General features: G+C 39.3%; 2 protein-coding genes across 2 annotated transcripts; one reads left to right on the forward strand and one right to left on the reverse strand.

Moving 5' to 3' along the window:
• The first annotated feature begins 2,615 nt into the window (after positions 1-2,615).
• Positions 2,616-3,539, forward strand: LOC123814064 (olfactory receptor 18-like). Its single transcript, XM_045831624.1, has one exon. It carries the CDS (start codon positions 2,709-2,711, stop codon positions 3,537-3,539), a length of 831 nt encoding a protein of 276 aa, XP_045687580.1. The 5' UTR covers positions 2,616-2,708.
• Positions 3,540-9,049: 5,510 nt separating this feature from the next.
• On the reverse strand, positions 9,050-9,982 carry LOC123813888 (olfactory receptor 7A17-like). Its single transcript, XM_045831344.1, has one exon. It carries the CDS (start codon positions 9,980-9,982, stop codon positions 9,050-9,052), a length of 933 nt encoding a protein of 310 aa, XP_045687300.1.
• Between the last annotated feature and the right edge of the window lie 11,206 nt (positions 9,983-21,188).

Raw genomic sequence — 21,188 nt, forward strand, 5'->3', positions numbered from 1 at the left:
TGATGTCTTTCTCCCTCCTTTCCCCTCTGTCTAAAAATAAATAAATACAATCTTTAAAAAGTAAAGTGCTGAAATGAATGTATGTATTTCACACAGAGACTTAAAATGCAAAGCTATGGTAAGTGAGAACTCTGGGAACTGTGTGTGTAGCATGTGAGTATTTAGGTTAGTTTTTAGGAAAACTGCTATGAATATATAAATCACTACCAATATGAAAATATTGAAAGGAAAATGCATCCATCAGATTCATGATAATTTTTGCCTTTGGACAACTGAAGCACAAGGGAAGATCATGCAAGAGATAGGAAAAACACTCAGGTTTTATCAATAATAGATGTGTAAAGTACCCATGGACAAAGACAAGGGCACGTGGAAGGATTAATGTGAGAGGTGGGGGTGGTTAGGGCAGGGTCTAAATGGGGACAACTGTAATTGAAGAACAATAAACATAAATATAAATTCTATGGCATGTATTATTAAATACTTATATTTTAATATGGGTAGTGATTAAAATGGTATTGAAAAGAATTGATAACATTAATTCATTGACTAATTGTCTGACAATGGTTGTCTGCTCTAGCTTTATGATAGTATGCAAAAAGGACTTATGTGTGGAATTTGTGATTTAACTGGTTTCAGTTTATGGCCAGCCCATAACTAAATTTTTTTATTATTAGTTTTTATTGTATGTTTTCCATTGCCATTTATCTTTCCTAAACCTTTTCCCAAGTATACTGACTCATCCCTACAACAATCACCACACTGTTGTTTGTGTCCCTAAGTTCTTTCTCTCTCTTTTTTGCTCAATTCCCCCCTCTAAATCCTCCTCTCCCAGAGCTGTCAGTCTGTTGTCTATCTATGAATCTGTTTTTATTTTGCTTGTTAGTTCAGTCTTTTCATTTGATTCCATATATGAGTGAAATCATATGGTACTTGTGTTTCTCTGACTGGCTTATATCACATATCTCTAAATTTTAAAAGATGGATAGGTAACTATAATGTCAACCAGCATTGATAACCACTATTTAACTATTTTATGTTTATACTTTAATTTTATTAATCAAGGCTGGGTAGAATCAGGGGAGGGAGGTGGGGATGGCTGGGGGGGAGAGGGGGAGAAAAGGCAGACAATTGTACTTAAACAATAGTAAAATTTAAAAAATGGAAGAAATAATTTAATTTTATTTCTTACAACACTATAACATCAGTTCAATTACTATACCTATTTTAGAGATGAGTAAACTCTCCACATATTGGAATATTAGTCTTTGTTTTTCCTTTTCATTTTTCCAAGTTATATCATTTTTGACACCAAAATAGTTATGACATAGTTTATGTAAATGTAGGTAGTATTCACAAATCAGACATGATCAGCTATAACCATAGGAATCTAGATTATCACATAAAGGAAGAAATATGTTGACAATGGAATGCTTCAGTAATTCCTCATGTTTTGACCTGTCTGGAGAAATGACTTGAGTAGCCTTCAGGGAGCTGAATTGAGGAGAAATGCTATCCTTCTCTCAGGAAGAACTGACTTGAAAAGACTAAGGCTGACATAAGACGGCCAACATATGGTTTGAGGCCTGGCTTTACCCTCAGTTTCTCAGCTGTTTGTTAGAGGGTTGGATTTGATGAGAAATCAACTTTCACCAATGTCTGTGGTTAGAGAGAAATATAAGTTTTACCTAGCCATGATGAACAAAAACAGTACAGGGGAAACTCAAGTGCAAATGTTACTCTGAGGCTGTGTATCACTGACAGACAATAAGCCTTTCACTAAAGAAAAATGAGTACAGAGTATTCATGAAAATGAATCATTATTTAATCATTGGTGCACTATAAACTAACATGATCTAAAGGGTGAGGGGTGCTGTATGATTTTCTGCATGTAACAAAGACATATTTTGTAAAACGTGAAGTCAACTAAGACCCAAAAATATACATATTTGAGTTAGAGTTGAAGGACTGACTTTGACCAGACAACCCACACATTTGAGTGAATACTTGTCTCCCTGGAACATGGATGTCATAAACCCAAGTAAAGATGAAAACGCTTGAAGATAATTGCCACACAAAAATCTATCTGCTTATTCTAAGTTAGAATGCAGTTAATGTGGTTTTAGCTCTTCAAGACTATATTCTAGATTAAGGGAATTTCTGGTACTGCATCTGAGTGAGATAAAGTACATTCAGCTGCTTCTTAGTGTCTTCCAATTAAGATGATTTTTTTCCTTAGAAAACAATATGTCCCATTCCATATTTTTACTTCCAAAATAGAAGGCTGATATTTTGCTAGTGATGGATATTTTTAATCTGCAGTGTCCTTTCTTTTCTAATATTCTTTGAGCCAGGGTCTCTAAAGTGGTTGTTTACAGAAACAGGTAAACAGCCCAGACATCTATAAGGAAAGAGTTCTAAAAGAGTTCCCAACTGAGAAATGTTGCTGAAAGGTAAGGGTTGGTGGTGGTGGGTGGGTGGTGTTTGGTCCTCAAGCTCAAGTGTGATTCCTTTATTTGTGAATTGCTTGAATGCAAAAAAAGTGGATGTGTCTACACTTGTTTCATTTATTCAGCACATTCTTCTTTTTCAAACTGTGTCCTATCTGCATAGTACCACAGAATCGAACAGGTGACTATGAATTCTTCCTCCTGGGACTGTCAGATGACCCAGAGCTGCAGCCTCTTCTGTTTGGCCTGTTCCTGGCCATGTACCTGGTGACCATGCTGGGGAACCTGCTCATCATCCTGGCCATCACCTCTGACTCCCACCTCCACACACCTATGTACTTCTTCCTTTCCAATCTGTCCCTGGCTGACATCAGTTTCAGCAGTACTACAGTCCCCAAGATGCTGGTGAACCTCCAGACATACAGCAAGTCCATCACCTATGCAGGTTGCCTAACTCAGGTCATGTTCTTTACTCTGTTTGGAAGTTTGGAGAGTCTACTTCTGGCCGTGATGGCTTATGATCGGTTGGTGGCCATTTGTCAGCCTCTGCACTATCTGGTCACCATGAACCCCCGCCTCTGTGGCTTGTGTGTCCTGCTGTCATTTTTCATCAGCCTTTTGGTCTCCCAGCTGCACTACTTGATGGTGTCACAACTCACCTTCTGTGCAGATGTGGAAATTCCTCATTTCTTTTGTGATGCTTCTCAACTTCTCAACCTTGCCTGTTCTGACACCTCCACTAATTACATATTGATCTATTTTTTTGGTGCTATCATTGGTGGTGTTCCAGTCTCAGGGATCCTTTTCTCTTACACTCGAATTGTTTCCTCCATTCTGAGAATCCCATCATCAGGGGGAAAGTATAAGGCCTTCTCCACCTGTGGCTCTCACCTGTCAGTTGTTTGCTTATTTTATGGAACAGGCCTTGGGGTTTACCTGAGTTCCATAGTGTCATCTTCCCTGAGGAAGGTTGCAGTGGCCTCAGTGATGTACACTGTTGCCACCCCAATGCTGAACCCCTTCGTCTACAGCCTGAGGAATAGGGACATCAAGAGTGCTCTATGGAGGGTGATCAGAAGAATAGCCTAGAGTTATACCTATGGATCTTTTTCAGCTCATAGACTGGAAATAGTAGCACAATCAAACATGTGTAACAAGAATTTCTGAATCTGCAGTCTCATGGTGTATTTGTTCCCATTTGGATCTGCTCTCTGTCTACATGATTTTTCCTCTTAGCACAGCAGTAATGGATTCAGAGGTCTCTTGGACTCTGTACTTCAGTGAGAGTCCCTCCAGGTTTATGCACAGCCTGTCAGTTACCCCTCTCACTTCCCTGTGCATTACCCAGGACTCTTGGTCCTGAGTTGCCATGATTGTATCATTATAAAAAATCATAGCTTGCTCCTTTTTAGTATTTATTCTTTCTACAGTTTCCCCATGATTCTTCTCCATTTTTCCACATTTTTGCTCTTTCATGATCGTGGTCAGATGCTTGAGAAGATAGAGTATTTAATTTCTTTTTCAATCCAAGATATTTTGAAATTGAAATGGGATGGCATTAATACTAAATTTGAATAAATACTTATCAACTGGGGCATTCATACAAAAAGGGTATGTATAGTTTCCAAAATTCTGATAAATCTTTTTCCCATTCCATCTAACTTCTCCTCATTAACTTCACAGTAGACCTGAAAGGACAAATACTGTATAATTTCACTTATGTGAGGCACCTAAAGTAGTGAAAACTATAAGATATAAACTAGAATATTGGTTGGCAGGGGATGGGAGAAGAGGGAACAGGGAGTTAGCATTTAATTGGGAAATGATAATTTTCACGTTTGCATGATGAAAAGACTCTTGGAGATGGATAGTATTGATGGCTGTACGGCAATGTGAATGTACTAATTGCCACTGAATGAGACACTTAACATGGTTAAGTTGGCAGATTTTCCATTAGATTATTTTACTACATAAAAGAAATGATGTCATAGTAGAAATGAGGGACATATTGCCCCAAATGACAGTTGTAACACTAGCCATCAGCATCACCTCCCATAGGGACTTGCATCAGCTATGAAAAGCCACTATAACCAAGGTCACAGCTCCTTCTGCAGCTGTCCACATCCCATGATATTTGGGCCCTTGGCACCAGTTCCAACCATCTCTAAAGATTCATCCTAGATCCAGAGCTCCCTGGTAATTTTAGGAGGGCTTTGATGGGCTTCAAGTTGGCTTGATTTTCCCACTGCCCTTGGTTGCTACAAAGTGTTCACCAAACCACAGAGTGAGGGAACAGTGTCTGTAGGACTGTCTTCACTTCAGACACCAGGCACACATTCAGGAGTTCCCAGGCCACCCTCACTTCAGATCAGCTGGCCCAAATTAAGGGACTCCCTTACTTGCAATGATTAGCTAGATGTCAGATAAGCAAAGGAATTCCCTCAGGTTCAATAATTTACCAGCTTGAGTCACAGAACTTAAGATAGTGCTAGTCTTATGATTATACTTTTCTTATAGCAAAAGAATGCAAAATAGGACTAGACAAAAGAAGATACACCTGGGGAAATATCTGAAAGGCTCCATAGGTAAATCTTGTTGTTGTCCTCTCCCCATGGGGTTCAAATCCATTACCTCATCCTGGCCACAATGTGAGACAACAGTCAGAGTCTGGCTAACCAGGGAGCTCACCTGAGCTTCAGGATCCAGAGATTTTATTGAGGCTTCATTCATTTCATTGGTGGGATAAATTGAATCATTTCCCATTTGGTTGAACTCACTCTTCAAGCTTTCTCCCTAGATATTGGGTTGACCTCAGTTCTCCTGAAGCACCAATCCTTCACATACGTGCTTGGTCTCTTTGGCACAACCAATTGCCAATTTCAGTCATCTCATTAGCATAAACTATCAGGTATGGTACATGGGGTCCCCCACAATAACCAATCACTTCTATCACTAGCTAAATTTCAAGAGCTTAAAGGTTACCTCCCAGGACCTGAGGAAAAGGTCATATCTGTCTGTAAGTGAGGACAAATTCTTTCCCACACATGTGCCCTTCTACAGGTGTTGATTCCAGGGGCACTACCTGGTAACCATCCTGCATGCTCATCACAATCTCTGAGTCTCTTGGATGAAGCCAACTTGGCATATCTGCTTAGTAATAAAACTACTTTGGGATGATGTTAAGACAATTCCAAGGTAGTTTTAAAAAAGTAGTCAGCAATGCTTTATAAATTAGAAGCCTGGTGCTTGGCTCAGTGATGGAAAATTCAAGCAGAGGAGTTGAGGTATTGAAATTTCAGGGTAGTAGGTAGGTCCCCATAGAAAATCTTAATGAATCTAGAAATCCAAACTCAGGAATGCTTGATACAAAGGGAGAACACATTTAAAGGACACATGGACAAAAACCAGGGGGAGGATGGTAATGGGAGGAAAGTGGGGAGGGAAGGGTGGGTGGGCTGGAATGGGAATAAAAAAGAGAAAACTGTAATTCTTGAACAATGATTAAAATAAAAAATAAACCAAAAAACCAAAACAAAACAAAGGTAGAACACAGTTTGAGATAATAACATCTGCATGGGTATTACACTTCAAAAATGTTTATTTAAAAATATTAAACCTTAAAGTGTAAATAAAATATGAGTTAAGAATGATAATTTATTTGGCCCGTGTCATTTTCTTGAAATTTCTAGAGGCCCTAAGTTCCAATCAGAAGCACCCACTTGGCCCTGATTTTTGTTCCAAGTTTGGTCAGGTTCTCCTGATTCTGTTGTTTAGGTTCAGAAAGCATTGAGAATACGAGAGTGTCTAACACTAAGGATATTGCTTTCCTCCTGGGAAGAGGTACCTGAAGACCTGAGGCATGTACCAAGTCTTGTCCATTGGAACACAGAGATGCACAGACAGGTGACCTGAAAGAGTGGAAGGAGCTTGAACTGCAAGCTGGCTGACATACTACTTAACTCTCTTCCTGTTTCCTCTCTCAAAATTCATGAGAATATAGCTGCTCAGATTTGCTGGTGATTTGTATTTCCTACTCTTGCAAGAGTGTTCTAAAAGGCTTCTGAATGTTCACTTTCTCCTTTTTTACATGAAAGCTAGTTTTTGTTTTTGTTTTTGGTGTAACTAAAACTCCTTGCCAAGGTCTATAAACTCTTCATGGTTTAGTTTCTTCTATCCCTTTCCAACTCCATCACTGGTTGCTGGTCCATTTATAGGCATTCTGTGGGAGCTTATACATGCTAAGTTTCAGGTCCTGCTCCAGACCTGCTGAACCAGAACCTCTGCAGGTGGAACCCACTACAAGTGATTTTGTTGCATGCTACGTTTGTTTATACTTATGGTCTTTCCTGTAGTTCTTCAAACAGACCATGTTCTTTGTAAACTAAAGACCATTAAATTTAATTGTCTATGTCTAGCATGTTCTTCCTCTTTTTTACTCAACTTTCCACTTAAATATCAGCAATTGAAGATGCATAACCAGTACCCTGGCTGGTGTGGCTCAGTCGGTTGAGTGCTGGGCTGTGAACAAAAGTGTTGTTGGTTTGATTCCCAGTCAGGGCACATGCCTGGGTTTAGGCCCATGTCCCTAGTAGGGGGTATGTGAGAAGGAACCACACTTTGATGTTTCTCTCACTTGCTTTCTCCCTCCCTTCTACTCTCTCTAAAAATAAATAAATAAAATCTTTTTTAAAAAGATGCATTACCACCCATCTGAATTCCGATGTTCTCTCCATCCAGATAGTCTACATTCATCTTGTATTGTCATTCCTTCTCAGTGCACTCACATGTTTTGAATAGTATAAAAAAATCTTATACCTGGCTGTATCAATTATTCTGTCCCAAATTAAACTGATGCGGGTCTTTAAGTAAGTGAATTTTGGTCCTCTCTCAATCCAAAGTCTTTTGTGAAACATGATATCATTGGTACAAACAGGCAAGACATTGGACACTTCCTAGTCATAAAGATTCTTTGGTAGAAACTAGTTGTAAAGAAATTTGTATAATAGATGTTGATTATAGCAAAGAGAAATTGCATGAGACATGGTCAAACATGTAAGGAGACTTCATTTAAGACTATGCAATGGAGGTCAAGATGATTGCAATAAGGGAGAGAGATTGAACTCAACTCCACTGAAAGAAATTCCCTGCCTTTTCTTTCAGTGGATTTGGATTTTTCAAAATGGTATGATTGCACTTATATGAAATTTCTGGAATAGGTAAATCCATAGAGACCATAATCCATAAGTGCTTAAAAAGCCATCATATCCAAAGTCACTTACAGAGAATGGATGATAAGCAAAATTCAATGTGATGAAGAAGTGGGATTTCTTTTCTTTTTCATTTCTTTTCATTCTTGTTCAAGTATAGTTTTCTGCCTTTCCCCCCACCCAGCCCAACACCTCAGCCCTTCCTACCTCCCTTCCATTTTCACCCCCCAACCCATTATTGTCCATGTGTCCTTTATAGTTGTTCCTACAAACCCTTCACCCCTTTAACCTGAAATTCCATCCCTTCTCCTCTCTGGTCAATGTTACCCTGTTCTCAATTTCATTGTCTTTGGTTATCTTTTGCTTGTTTGTTTCTTTTGTTGATTAGTTTCCTGTTAAAGGGGAGATCATATGGTATTTGTCTTTCACTGCCTGGCTTGTTTCAGTTAGCATAATGGTTTCCAGTTCCATCCATGCTGTAGCAAAGGGTAGGAGCTCCTTCTTTCTTTCTGCTGCATAGAATTCCATTGTGTAAATGTACCATAGTTTTTTGATCCATTCATTTACTGGTGGACACCTAGGTTGCTTCCAGCATTTGGTTATTGTAAATTGGGCTGCTATGAACATTGGGGTGCATAGATTCTTTTGGATTGGTGTTATATTTTGGATATAATCCTAGCAGTCGAATCACTGGGTCAAAAGGCAGTTGCATTTTTAGTTTTCTGAGGAAATTCCATACTGTTTTCCATAGTGGTTGCACCAGTCTATAATTCCACCAACAGTGCACTACGGTTCCCTTTTCTCCACAGCCTCTCCCACACTTTGTTTCTTTGTTGCTTTGTTTATGGTGGCTATTCTGACGGGTGTGAAGTGGTATCTCATTGTGGTTTTAATTTGCATCTGTGTGATAGCTATCAATATCGAGCATCTTTTTATATGTCTCTGGATCCTCAGTTTGTCCTCCTTGGAGAAGTGTCTGTTCAAATCCTTTACCCTTTTTTAATTGGTTTGCTTGTCTTCTTAGATGGAGTCTTGTGAGTTCTTTACATATTTTGGAGATTAAACCCTTGTCTGAGGTATCATTTGCAAATATGTTTTCCCATATAGTTGGTTATCTTTTTATTTTAATATTGTTTTCTTTAGCCGTGCAGAACCTTTTTATTTTGATGAGATCCAATTTGTTTATTCTTTCTTTGATGCCTCTTGTTCTAGGGGACATATCAGTGAAAATACTGCTGCGTGAAATATCTGAGATGTTCCTGCCTACGTTCTTCTCTAGGACTTTAAGGGTGTCACGACTTATATTTAAATCTTTTATACAGAAAAGGTGGATTTTTTTTAGACAGCTGCTTTCATTACTGTCAGCTTAGAATCCTAGGATCAGTGTTTCCCTTACAGAACATAGAGCTTTCTCCCAAGAACTTTTTGTAGAGCCCTCTTCATGTCCCTGTTCCGCAGGCTGTAGATGAAGGGGTTCAGCATTGGGGTGACCACAGTGTACATCACTGAGGCAATCATGCTCCTCCAGGAAGTTGCATCAGAACTGAGATACACACCAAGGCCTGTCCCATAGAATAAAGAAACTGTGCACAGGTGAGACCCACAGGTAGAAAAGGCTTTATATTTCCCATGTCCTGATGAGATTCTCAGGATTGAGGAGACAATTCGAATATAGGAGCAAAGAATCCCTAAGAAGGGAACAATGGCAAGAAGGGTAGTCCCCATATAGAGCAGGATATGATTGATAAGTGTGTCTGAGCAGGCTATGGTGAGGGCCTGAGCAAGTTCACAGTAAAAGTGTGAAATCTCCCAGTTGGTACAGAAAGACAGCCGCAATGTCAACAGACTCTGGGTCAGGGAGTATGTTGTGCTGATGAACCAAGACATAAGAACCAGCAGGCCACAGAGATGGAGGTTCATGATGAGTGTGTAGTATAAGGGGTGACAGATGGCCACAAAGCGGTCATAGGCCATCATTGCAAGGAGAAGAGTGTCCATAACTCCAAAAATATTAAAAAAACACATCTGGGTGATGCAGCCTGCATAGGTGATGACTTTGCTCTGTGTCTGGATGTTCACCAGCATCTTTGGCATGGTGGTGGAGGTGAAACAGATGTCAGCCAATGACAGGTTGGAGAGGAAAAAGTACATTGGCATGTAGAAGTGGGAGTCAGAGGTGATGGTCAGGATGATGAGCAGGTTTCCCAACACAGTAATGAGGTACATGGACAGGAAAAGACAGAATAAGATGGGTTGATGCTCTGAGTCTTGGGAAAATCCCAGAAGTATAAAATATGACAGTCTTGTTTGATTCCCTGTTTCCATACTGCTGAAATACCAGCTAGATTATTGAGAAAAGAAAATAGCATGAAAGAGATACTGAACATGTAAAGGGGGATGAATATACTCTACTTATATAAAGCCACCCATAATAATCCTAGTAAATGTTAAACCCAGCATGTTACTCTAACCTGAATTTTTTCCTCAGAGTTAGCTCTTGCATGTTAAATTATTATTATTTTTAATTAGCAGTTTCAGTTCCTGTGTGAATCTAAGGAGCAGGCTGACCTCAAGACCTCAGCCAATGCCAACAGTCCAGACATAGCAATGCAAGTGACATAAGTCAGAAGGCCAAACACAGGACTCTGCCCTTTAAAATCCATAATGGGACCATGAACCACACTACCTGCATGCCCATAGCTCTTCCTTGATCTCTTTGTTCTACTTTCTCTCTCCCTACTTATAAAAACCTTTGCCTGCATTGAGATGTTAAGATTGGCTTTGGAGGTAGGGGTCCCCATCTTCTCACGTGACAGCACTTGAATAAACCTCTTTCCTTTCAACAGCACCTGTTTCATAAAGTTGGCTTTTGTTGTAGCAGGAAGCTGAAATGGGACTGGTTCCAGATAGGCCTAAATTAACTCTACTTTTTAAATTTCTTGAAGTAGAGACTTCCAGCCAAGATGGAGGTGTAGCTAGATACACTTTGCCTCCTTGCACAACCAAAAGAAGGACAACAACAAATTTGAAAACAAAAAATAACCAGAACTGCCAGAAAATGGAACTATGTGGAAGTCTGACAACCAAGACGTTAAAGAAGAAACATTAATTCAGGTTGGCAGGAGGGGTGGAGACAGACACCTGGGGCAGGGAGGGCATGTGGCAAGGCACGGGCTGGAGGGATAGGTGGGTGAGGTGATGACTGGTGGACTACATGGTTCCACATTTGCATGAGTATAAACTAGGAGGAGCAACTGGGTAGTGAGACAGACCATGCAACCCAGGGTTCCAGTGTGGGAAAAGAAAGCCTCAAAAACTCTGGCTGTAAAACCCTGTGGGGGTTGACATGGTAGGATAAACTCCTAGTCTCACAGGAGAATTTGTAGGAGAGACCCACAGGAGAGTCGTACAACACACACAAACCCACCCACCTGGGAATCAGCACCAGAAGTCACCAGTTTGCTTGTGGGTAATGGGAGAAGTGACTGAAAGCCCTTTGAGAGCTAAGCAAGCAGCATTGTTCCCTTTTGGACCCCTGCCCCACATACAGTGCCACGATGCAGCTATGAGGGTTGCCTAGCCCTGGTGAATACCTAAGGCTTTGCCCCTTACAATGTAACAGATACTCCAAAACAAAGAAAAAGGGCCCAAATGAAAAAATAGATCAAAACTCCAAAAATCGAACTAAATGATGAAGTGATAGTCAACCTATCAGATGCAGAGTTCAAAACATTGGTAATCAGGATGATCACAGAAATGGTTGAGTGTGGTTGCAAAATAGAGAAAGAAGCGAAGGCTATGCAAAGTGAAATAAAGAAAAATATAGAGAGAATCAAGAGTGAATGGAAGGAAATCAGGACCTAGATCAATGACTTGGAGCAGAAGGAAAATAAACATTCAACCAGATCAGAATGAAGAAACAAGAATTCAAAAGAATGAAGAGAGGCTTAGGAATCTCTGGGACTCCTTTAAATGTTCCAATATCCAAATCGTAGGGGAGCTGGAAGGAGAAGAAGAAGAGCAAGAAATTGTAAACTTATTTGAAAACATTATGAAGGAAAACTTCCCCAATCTGGCAAAGGAAATAGTGTTCCAGGAAGTCTAGGAAGGTTAGAGAGTCCTAAAAAAGTTGGACCAAGGAGGAACACACCAAGGCACATCATGATGACATTACCCAAGATTAAAGATAGGGAGAGAATCTTAAAAGCAGTAAGAGAAAAAGAGGCAGTTACCTACAAAAGAGTTCCCATATAACTATCAGCTGATTTCTCAAAAGAAACCTTGTAGGCAAGAAGGGACTGGAAAGAGCATTCAAAGTCATGAAAGACAAGGACCTACATCCAAGATTACTCTATCCAACAAAGCTTCCATTTAGAAAGGAAGGGCAGATAAAGTGCTTCCCAGATAAGGTCAAGTTAAAGGAGTTCATCATCACAAGCCCTTATCATAGGAAATGTTGCAGGGATTTATCTAAGAAAAAGAAAATGATCAAGAACATCAACAGCAAAATGACAACAAACTCACAACTATGAACAACTGAACCTCAAAACAAAAACAAACTAAGCAGACAACTAGAACAGGAACAGGATCACAGGAATGGAGATCATATGGAAGGTTATCAGTGAGGAGGGGGGGGAGAAGGGGGAAAAGATGCAGGGAATAATAAGCATAATTTGCAGATACAACATAGAGAGGAGGAGATTCAGGATAGTATAGGAAATGGAGAAGTCAAAGAACTTATATGTATGACCCATGGACATGAACTAAGATTGGGAATGTTAATGGGAGTCAGGGTGCAGGGCAGAGAGGAATAAAGAGGAAAAAATGGGATAGCATAATCAATGAAATGCATTTAAAAAATAAAAATAAAACCTAAATAAATAAATTTCTTGAAGTGATTGGGCATAAAAGCTATAATAACAAAATTTAGGAATTCTATATTGTTTTATTTGTTACATGCAACATATCATATTGTTGATCAACCCTTGGTTATTGTCCTCTGGAACCCTTATCTATCTTCTTTATCCCAGGATTATAATTATCAGTAAACAGCAACTTTGCACCTTAGAGATAAAATGGTTTATACTCACTCTAACACAAAAATGAAACATGAGCTCTTGTGAACTCAGTAATTTGATCTAGGCTTTCTTTCCCCTCTAGGATTCATGAAAGGGTCAGATAACCATGTCTTGGAGGTGAGAAAATTTCAGAAAATATCTCAAATATCTGGATAGATGATTGGGGCATGAGGAGAATGTAAATTCACTTCTTGTATATGTCATTTGACAAAATACATTTCATCTGTGAAGTTAAGGGATTGTTTAAAATGTTCAAGGGAAGAGCCAACATCAAGGCTTAAATTATTTCAATACTCTAAGACACTACTTCAAAGGTCACAAACAGAATTTTGAGTCATGTTGTCTATCCTGTTCATTAAATACTGGGGGCGGGGAGTTGGCGGGGGCGGGGAGGGGAGGAAAATTGCCCAGGATTTTAACACAGCCTGAAAGGATGACAGTTGGATTTGGCACTCACATAGGGTGCTGCTTACAATGGGGCTGGAAACATGGGTGCACTCATTCACAGCCCACCTATTTTCTCCTTTCTTCACCCCAGGTGTTTAAAGTCCTATAAGCAGGCACAGAGGGATGGGTCCTATAACCAGGGACAAGGAATAGCATAAACCCATTCAGTGATCTCCAGTGTTCTATTTTTTCTTGTTATAAGTGTTTTCCTACATTTGCTATTCCATAATGCCCCTAACTACAGTGGAGGCTGTCAATATTGTCAGTCTTCTTAGGTATAAAAACCAAAGTGGGAGGAGAAAGCAGAGAATCGAAAGGTCCAAAATTCCAGATATAAAGTAAATAAGTCATGGGGATGTGATATATGGCTGGTAACTATAGTTAACACTGTATTGCATGTTTGAAAGTTGCTAGGAAAGTATATCTTAAAAGTTCTCATCACAAGAAAGAAATTTCTGTAAGAATGTAAGGTGATAGATGGTAACTAGACTTATTGGGGAGATCATTTGCATATATACAAACACCGAATCATTATGTTGTACACCAGAAACTAATATAATGTTATATGTCAATTATATCTCAATTAAAGAAACTCCAAACTGGATATTGTCCCTGGAATGATAAATTGGCCATATCATATGCAATTTGTTTAGCAATGGATAAATATCTTTGTTTTGACTCTTGGGAGTAGAGGCAGTTTGGAATCATCTCTGGTTGTCTTTGATCACGTGGGAGATATTCTAAGCAAACTCTCAGGATATATTTCTAAAGTATAATATTGCAAAATATTGCAATATTGCAATATTATTATTTGCAATAATATTGGAAAAAATTATCTTGTGTTTGAATAAGTGTGGCTTGTTGAGTTGCACTGGCGTTTCTCTTATTGAGCAGAATAGGGGAGAGTACATGGGAGATGTCTGAGATTCTGGATATTCCCTAATGTGCTGTGTGTGTTAACAGCATCAACTGCATTGGAAAAGATGAAACAATTTCATTGCTTACCAGACTATTTCAGGGACTTCCTTCCTGGTCTCCAATTTCACCTTTGATTCCTCCACACGTCCATCTGATTGAGATTTCCAAATAGAAATCGTATCCTGTCACTCCCTTACCTGACATCTTTGAAATGCCTTTTTTTAAAAAATTTATTTTAATCATTGTTCAAGTACAGTTTTCTGCCCTTTACTCCCATCCTAGCCCACCCTCCCATCCCTTCCCACCTCCCTCCCATTTCCACCCCACCCCTGGTTTTTATCCACGTGTCCTTTATATTTGTTCCTGTAAACCGTTGTGCCACCTGCTGAAAACATCCAAAGTCCTTGGTATATCGTGATTCCACTTTGACACCCTAGCCTTATTTCTCACCACCTCTCATTTTTTATTCTAAATTCTGATCATTCTACAAAGCTTTTCTTTTCCAAAAGGGCCATACTGCCTTACATGTCTGAAATTTGTCAAGATCTTCTCCCTTTACCTAAACCTCCCTCTACTTCCTTCTCTTCATTCCTACCTGTGGTTATATACATGGCACAGGCTCTCACCTGGTGAGGTAATTCCCAACTACATCAGTTCTCAATGCTAGTTGAGTTCTTAGTGCAAAAGAGACTCCTTGCATTGGTTTGGTGGTAGAATAAATAAAAAGATGAGCTACAAACCAATATTATTTCATTGCTGCAGCTCATTATATAGTCTTTGGGTGTCCATTACCCCAAGACTTTTAGCAATTCTTACCCACAAGGAGGTTACTATATGGAGAGAGGATAAATAAGGTGTTGATGGAGAAAAGAGAGAAAAGGAGCCAAAAAAGGGAATATAAAGTTACTGCTCATTAAATAGCATTATCCTCTTCCCAAAGCTGGGCAACACGCATTCCCAATGTTTATTCCTATCAAGTCCAAAGAACTCAGCCTATTTTCTCTTGTTCTTGGATCTCACCTGGGCTCCTTTCCCAAATAGCATTAGCAACTGCTTCTGCAAGGCCTTTGTCTGAAATACCTGTGCACACACCCCTGACTTTCTATCCTAATTATCTGGAGGCACAAACAAGGATGACTGAGAGACTAAACAGGAAAATGTCAAGTGTATGAACAATTTTACAAAGGATAATGGTCACACATTTTTTCCCTGAGATTATATATGAGGATATCCATCATCTTTTAATTCCCTTCCTGGAAGTCCCTGAACATTCACATTGTCAGTCCTTTTTCTTGCATGTGAAACTGCTAAACATTCTTTTCCCTGTATGAGCAGACATGGCTTCCTTTGTGCTCTCTCCCCAAACACGTGAAGATCCACTTTCCAGGAGAGAGTGATAATGGGAAAGTGAATGAAGATACCCATTCTTTTCCCTCTGGTTCCAGGACCCCCAAGACCTGGCAAGGAGAGAGCCAGAGGTAGGCAGAGACTGGACCAATGCCCCCTCTCTCCACCTTCCCAGTGCTACTTTTTAAGTATCACCTCTTGTCTGACTCTCATGCTTTTGGGTTGATATGCAAACATCCTGGTGTAATTTCTGTCCTTACAAGTACAGCAGGTCCTCAAATAACATTGTTTCATTCAATGTTGTTTTATTATAAGGTTGATGAGATGCTGTAAGAAGTTAACTCTTCTCTGTAGTCATTAGACTAACTCATACTAGAATGAGTTTTGTTACATGTTTCCCATTTCTAAGAAGCTATTTAAGACACTAAGGGAGGACCTAGTGTATTTCATGAGGTCCATGGAGGACAGTATTAAAATACTTTCAGGACCTTTGCTGCTTGGAGGAATGGTTAAAGAAGAGGTCAGCCTCTGAAGCTGAAAGTGGTCTCAGATGCTTATTGCTTCCTCTGAGGGAGGGTGCAGAGCCCAAGCAAACCTTCCAAGCTAAGAAGGTAAGTGTGTTTGATAAAGGTATGAGATGGGTTTTTGCTAGGATTCTCAAGTATTGCTTCCTCAAGACAAATAAAAAGATTGAGACAGTGAAAAACATTCAGTGAAAATAATAATGAACAAGAGGGAGAGAAACTAATGAGAAATAATTTTGTTCTGATGGACAAAACCAGGGGTCTGGCTGCTGCAGAGTTTGCTCTTAGTTTCTTGGAAGTGAAATGTACTAGTGACTTTTTTCCACATAAGTCCCACCTGGAGTTGCAGAAGCAGCTGAATAATGATTTAAAGTGTTGTTAGAAAAATAATGACATTCATCTTAATACTAGAGTTTTCCACATACTAGAAACCTTTAACATTAGGACCAGAGGTTAGAAATCAAAATCGGAGGATAGAGGCCTTTGTCAGTTATACTTTTCTCTCTACTGATGCACCAGATATGTTCTCTTCTGTTTCTAGTAGCTAATGGTGATGGGCAGTCTTGTCGAGCCATGTTAGGAGGTAAAGAATTGAACTAGGCCTTTTGTCACACACTGAAGAACTCCTGGAAGCCACTTGGCAAAAAAGGCTCCTTTGGGACAGGCTAAGTGTCACCTATTGGGTTTTCAATCTCAGGGAACCCACCTTCTAGAGATAGATGCACAAACAGGTCATTGTATTACAGTGACTTAAATGGTAAGATAAAGACAATCTAGAGAGATGGATACTGAGAAGAGTCCCAAATGCAGCCTGGAGTGATGGAATCAGGGAAGAATTCCTGGAGGAAGAGGTCCCTGGGCAAGAAGTTACACTGGTGGACTATTAAATAGGGGCTTTCCTAACAGAAAATAGAGCAGAGGAAAGACCATGAGTAACAGGCAGCATGGAACAGAGTGCTTTTAGCCATTAGCTAAAGCACACAGTGGGGTACAGGGATGATGAAGAATTAGATTGAAGAGGTGACCACATCCCTGGGAACCTTGAAAAGAGTCATAAATGAAGGATGGGGTTGTGGAGGGAGTGCAAGCAGTGGAGGGTCATGGTTTGTATCACAATTTCCTCTGGTGTCCTGAGTGAAAGATGGATTTAAAAGCGAGAAAACTTAAGGCAACGGAAATTGGGTAGTGAATTCTTACATCATATATTTGAAGAACCCAGTCACTCATTTTAAATAAGAGAAATAAATCAAAATAGATGAAGAAAAAATTCTGATCTTGCTATTGATTTCATGTTTCTGCTTAAGGATGAGACTACACAACCCAGTGGAGTCAAGGGGAACTATGAGAAAGGGACATGCCAGTTCTAGTGTTTCCCAGAATTCCCAGATCTGAAGGGGAATATGTCAATAAGAGCCTAGATGTTGGACTTTTGTACATCCTTCACTTTCCCTCTCTCACTCACCCAACCCCAATCTTCATACACTGTGGTCCTAGACACCAGAGACCTCAGACCTCTCCTTCTTGAAGGTCCCTAATGACAGCAATGGATAAGGGTGAAGAAGAAGGGGAAGGGTAGGCCCGTTCTGAGACACAGGGGATGTTCCTAAATAAATGAGGCTGGTGAAGAAGAATTAGGATTTGTCTAGGTTGAATGAAGATGGAAGTGCTGGAGCTCTTGGGCCAGGTAACAAAGGAAAAGAAGATCAAGACTTCACTGTCACTGTCATTTTTAAATGTCTTATGCATGTCAAGAAAGTCTTACCAGTTTCTTCATATACATTTTGTTTATTCCATGTTATGTTTTTTCCTTAGGTATTCTGCAGTACTTATGATCATAAATGGTTTCTCTTTTTCTTTATATGCTCTAATTCATGTTTGTCATGGAATAGAAATTCTGTTGATTTTTGTTCATTGATCTTTTATTGCACTGCTTTCTTGACTCTTGTATTAGTACCAATAAATTGTGATGATGCTAAAAAATAAATAAATAAAAAGACATCACTGTAAAGGATCTAAAGCTCTATCAGTACCTGGGGGCGTCCATTTGCACACCAAAGACTAATGACTGTACCCCTACACAGTAAGAGTGTGGGAAGTGTTATGGTGTGAAAGGGATTGGGGGTTTAACTCTGCCTCCCCATTCCTATAATTTCCATAAATAATCTAACCAAATAACAAATCACTGAAGGAAAATCTCATCACACAATGGCAGCTTCAAACAAGGAGTCTAGCCATTCACCCTCCCAAGCAAGTAACCTCTAGAGCTCATTCTCCATAATCAACACAGGGTTTCCCCTGCCCTGTGCTTAACAATAGTCAATACCCTATACCCTCTACTATACCCTTTTTTAAAAAAAGATTTTATTTATTTATTTTTAGAGAGGGAAGGGAGGGAGATAGAGAGAGAGAGAAACATCAATGTGCAGTTGCTGAGGGTCATGGCCTGCAACCCAGGCATGTGCCCTGACTGGGAATCGAAATTGCGACAGTTTGGTTCGCAGTCCACGCTCAATCCACCGAGCTACGCCAGCCAGGGCCTATCCCTTTTTCTTATTTCCTACAACACTTACTGGGCTCTGAAGTTTTGACAGTGTGAATCTTGTTTTTTCATGGAAGGTGGGTGATGAGAAAGGAAGGTCTGTCCTCCATAATAGCAAGAATTCAGAGCCTGGCATGTGGGACAAGGCCTGGCTATATCTGCTGGAGAAGGAATGAGTGTGCTGGGTCTGGCACATGAGAGCCTTGGTGACTGACTATAAGTTGATATGTTACAGGTTATGTGGCCCTGGGGGAAGATTCCCCTCTGAAGCTTGTTAGACAAATTGATCAATGCCTCCTCCATTCCCTGATCAGGTGACTCCTTGGGGGCAGGATCACAAAGGAAGGTGTCTTTGTCTTGTCAATTCCTTATCTCTGAGAGACTAACAGTAAGACCATCTGTGATTCTCTTCCTCTGGATCCCTGTCCTCTGGGAAGAGTTACTCTAGTCTTCCTTGGATCTCCTCTTGGAAAAATGTGTTATTATTTTCTTTTTTAATATTTATTTATGTCTTATTTATTTATTTCTTATTTATTTATTTGAGGGAGAGGAAGGGAGGGAAAAAGAGAGGGAGAAAAACATCAATTGATTTCTTCCTGTAGGCACCTAGTGAACTCCATACCCAGGCATGTGTGATGATCTGTAATGGGACTGGCAGGCTTTCATTTTTTGGAATGCTGCCCACCCAACTGAGCTATACCAGTCAGAGCCAGTTTTCATCTTGTTCCAATTTGTAGTTTCCTAATTGGATAGATTGTCGAATAGTAAAGTGTCCTAGGTTTCATTAGGGGATGGCTCTCACGAATAGGCTTGAACCAGGATGATCTTGAGCATTTGTCAGAACAGATTTCAGAATCTCATTTCCCAATTTCTGCCTTTGTGGACCTGAGTTTGGATTTGATCATTTGAAATTTTCAGAAGTTCCAAGTTTTGCTGATTTGTATTCTAATCCATTGAGACTCATTTCTCTTAGACAATATTTCATAATTTTGGCTTTATCAAGATATCAACTGAAACTCTTGTTAATATATATATTTCCAGACTTATATTTTTCCTAGACTCATCTTGTCAACATCTCCAGAGTAAGAGCTCCAGAGCCTACATTTAAAAGAAAATTGCAATGGTTTTACTTTATTTTACCTTAATTTATATATATATTTTTATCATGGCTATGTATGTTTATATAGATAAACTGATATGCATATGTGCCATTTTAACCATGCTTAATGTACAATTTTGTAGTGTTGAGTATAATCACAATATCATGAAAACAATACCAGTGTCTATTTCCACACCCTTTTAATCATTCCAAAGAGAAGTTCTATGCTTATTAAACACCAACTCTCCATTCTTCCTACCTCCTCCACATTGAAACCTTTATTCTACTTCTACCTCTATGAATTTGATTATTTTAGGTATCTCATAAAAGTGAACTCATATGATACCTATCCTTTTTTGTCTAGCATATCTCACTTTGCAAAATGGTTTCAAGTTTCAACTACATTGCACATGATTCAGAATTTCGTTCCTTTAAAAATTTGAATAATATTCTATTGCACATATATTTCATGCTGTTTATGCATTCATCTGTTGATGGACACTTGGGTGGTTTTGATATTTTATGTATTTTTTCTATGGACATTGGCCTGCAAAAATCTCTGTGAGATGTTTCTTTTTAATTCTTTTGAGTACCTACCTAGACACTGGCTGATGGGTCCTGAGAAACTACTTTTAAAAGCATGCCAAAGGATCAAGTGTTTGAGGGACACTGTCTTAGGACACTGAACAACAAATCCTGGAGAGGCCTAATGACCTCCCTTCTGCACTTTAAAACAAATGCTACTGTAAGAAAAACACTACATAATGATAAATGGAGCACTATAACAAGAGGATATAACTATTGAAAACAATTATTCACCCAACTTAGGAGCACCTAAATATATAAAGTAAATCTTGATGGACATAAATGGAGAGATGGATACTAAAGCAGTCAGAGTAGGGGATTTTAACACCCATTGACATCAATGAACACATTGTGCAGAGAGAAAATCATAAGGAAACAGGGCTATAAAGGACACATCAGATCAGATAGATTTAATGGTTATCTTCAGAGCATTCTACCCCAATAAGCAAAATATATATCCTTTTCAAGGGCACATGGGAAGTTTTCCTGAACAGACCACATGTCAGGATACAACACAAGTCTCATGAAATTTAAGATGATTGATATCACATCAATCATCTTCTTTAAACATAATGATATGAAACCAGAAAACAATCACAAAAAGGCTGGAAAGCACACAAAGACATGCAAGCTAAATAACATGTCACTAAACAATAAGTGGATTAAGGGTAAGATCAAGGAAAACATTTTTTAAAAACCTTGAAACAAATGAAAATGAGAACACAACAACCCAAAATCTATGGGGCACCGTGAAAGAAGACCTAAGTGGGAATTCATTGCATAAAAGGCCTACCATGAGGAACTAGAACAACCTCAAATCAGGAATCTTCCTTTACACTTAAAAGAGCTAGAAAAAGAACAACAAATGAAGCCCCAAGTAAGTAGAAGAAATAAATGATAAAGATTGGAGCAGAAGTAAGTGAAAACGAGTCTAAAAAACAATGCCAAAGGTCAGTGAAACTGAGGGCTGTTTCTTTGGAAAGGTAAACAAGAT

This window comes from Phyllostomus hastatus, unplaced genomic scaffold, assembly GCF_019186645.2.
Source record: "Phyllostomus hastatus isolate PE091 unplaced genomic scaffold, TTU_PhHast_1.1 phas_contig_159, whole genome shotgun sequence".
Taxonomy (NCBI): domain Eukaryota; kingdom Metazoa; phylum Chordata; class Mammalia; order Chiroptera; family Phyllostomidae; genus Phyllostomus; species Phyllostomus hastatus.

Bases quoted from the DNA above. Each gene is read 5' to 3' on its own strand.
- LOC123814064 (XM_045831624.1), top strand. From the start codon at position 2,709: ATGTACCTGGTGACCATGCTGGGGAACCTGCTCATCATCCTGGCCATC.
- LOC123813888 (XM_045831344.1), bottom strand. From the start codon at position 9,982: ATGGAAACAGGGAATCAAACAAGACTGTCATATTTTATACTTCTGGGA.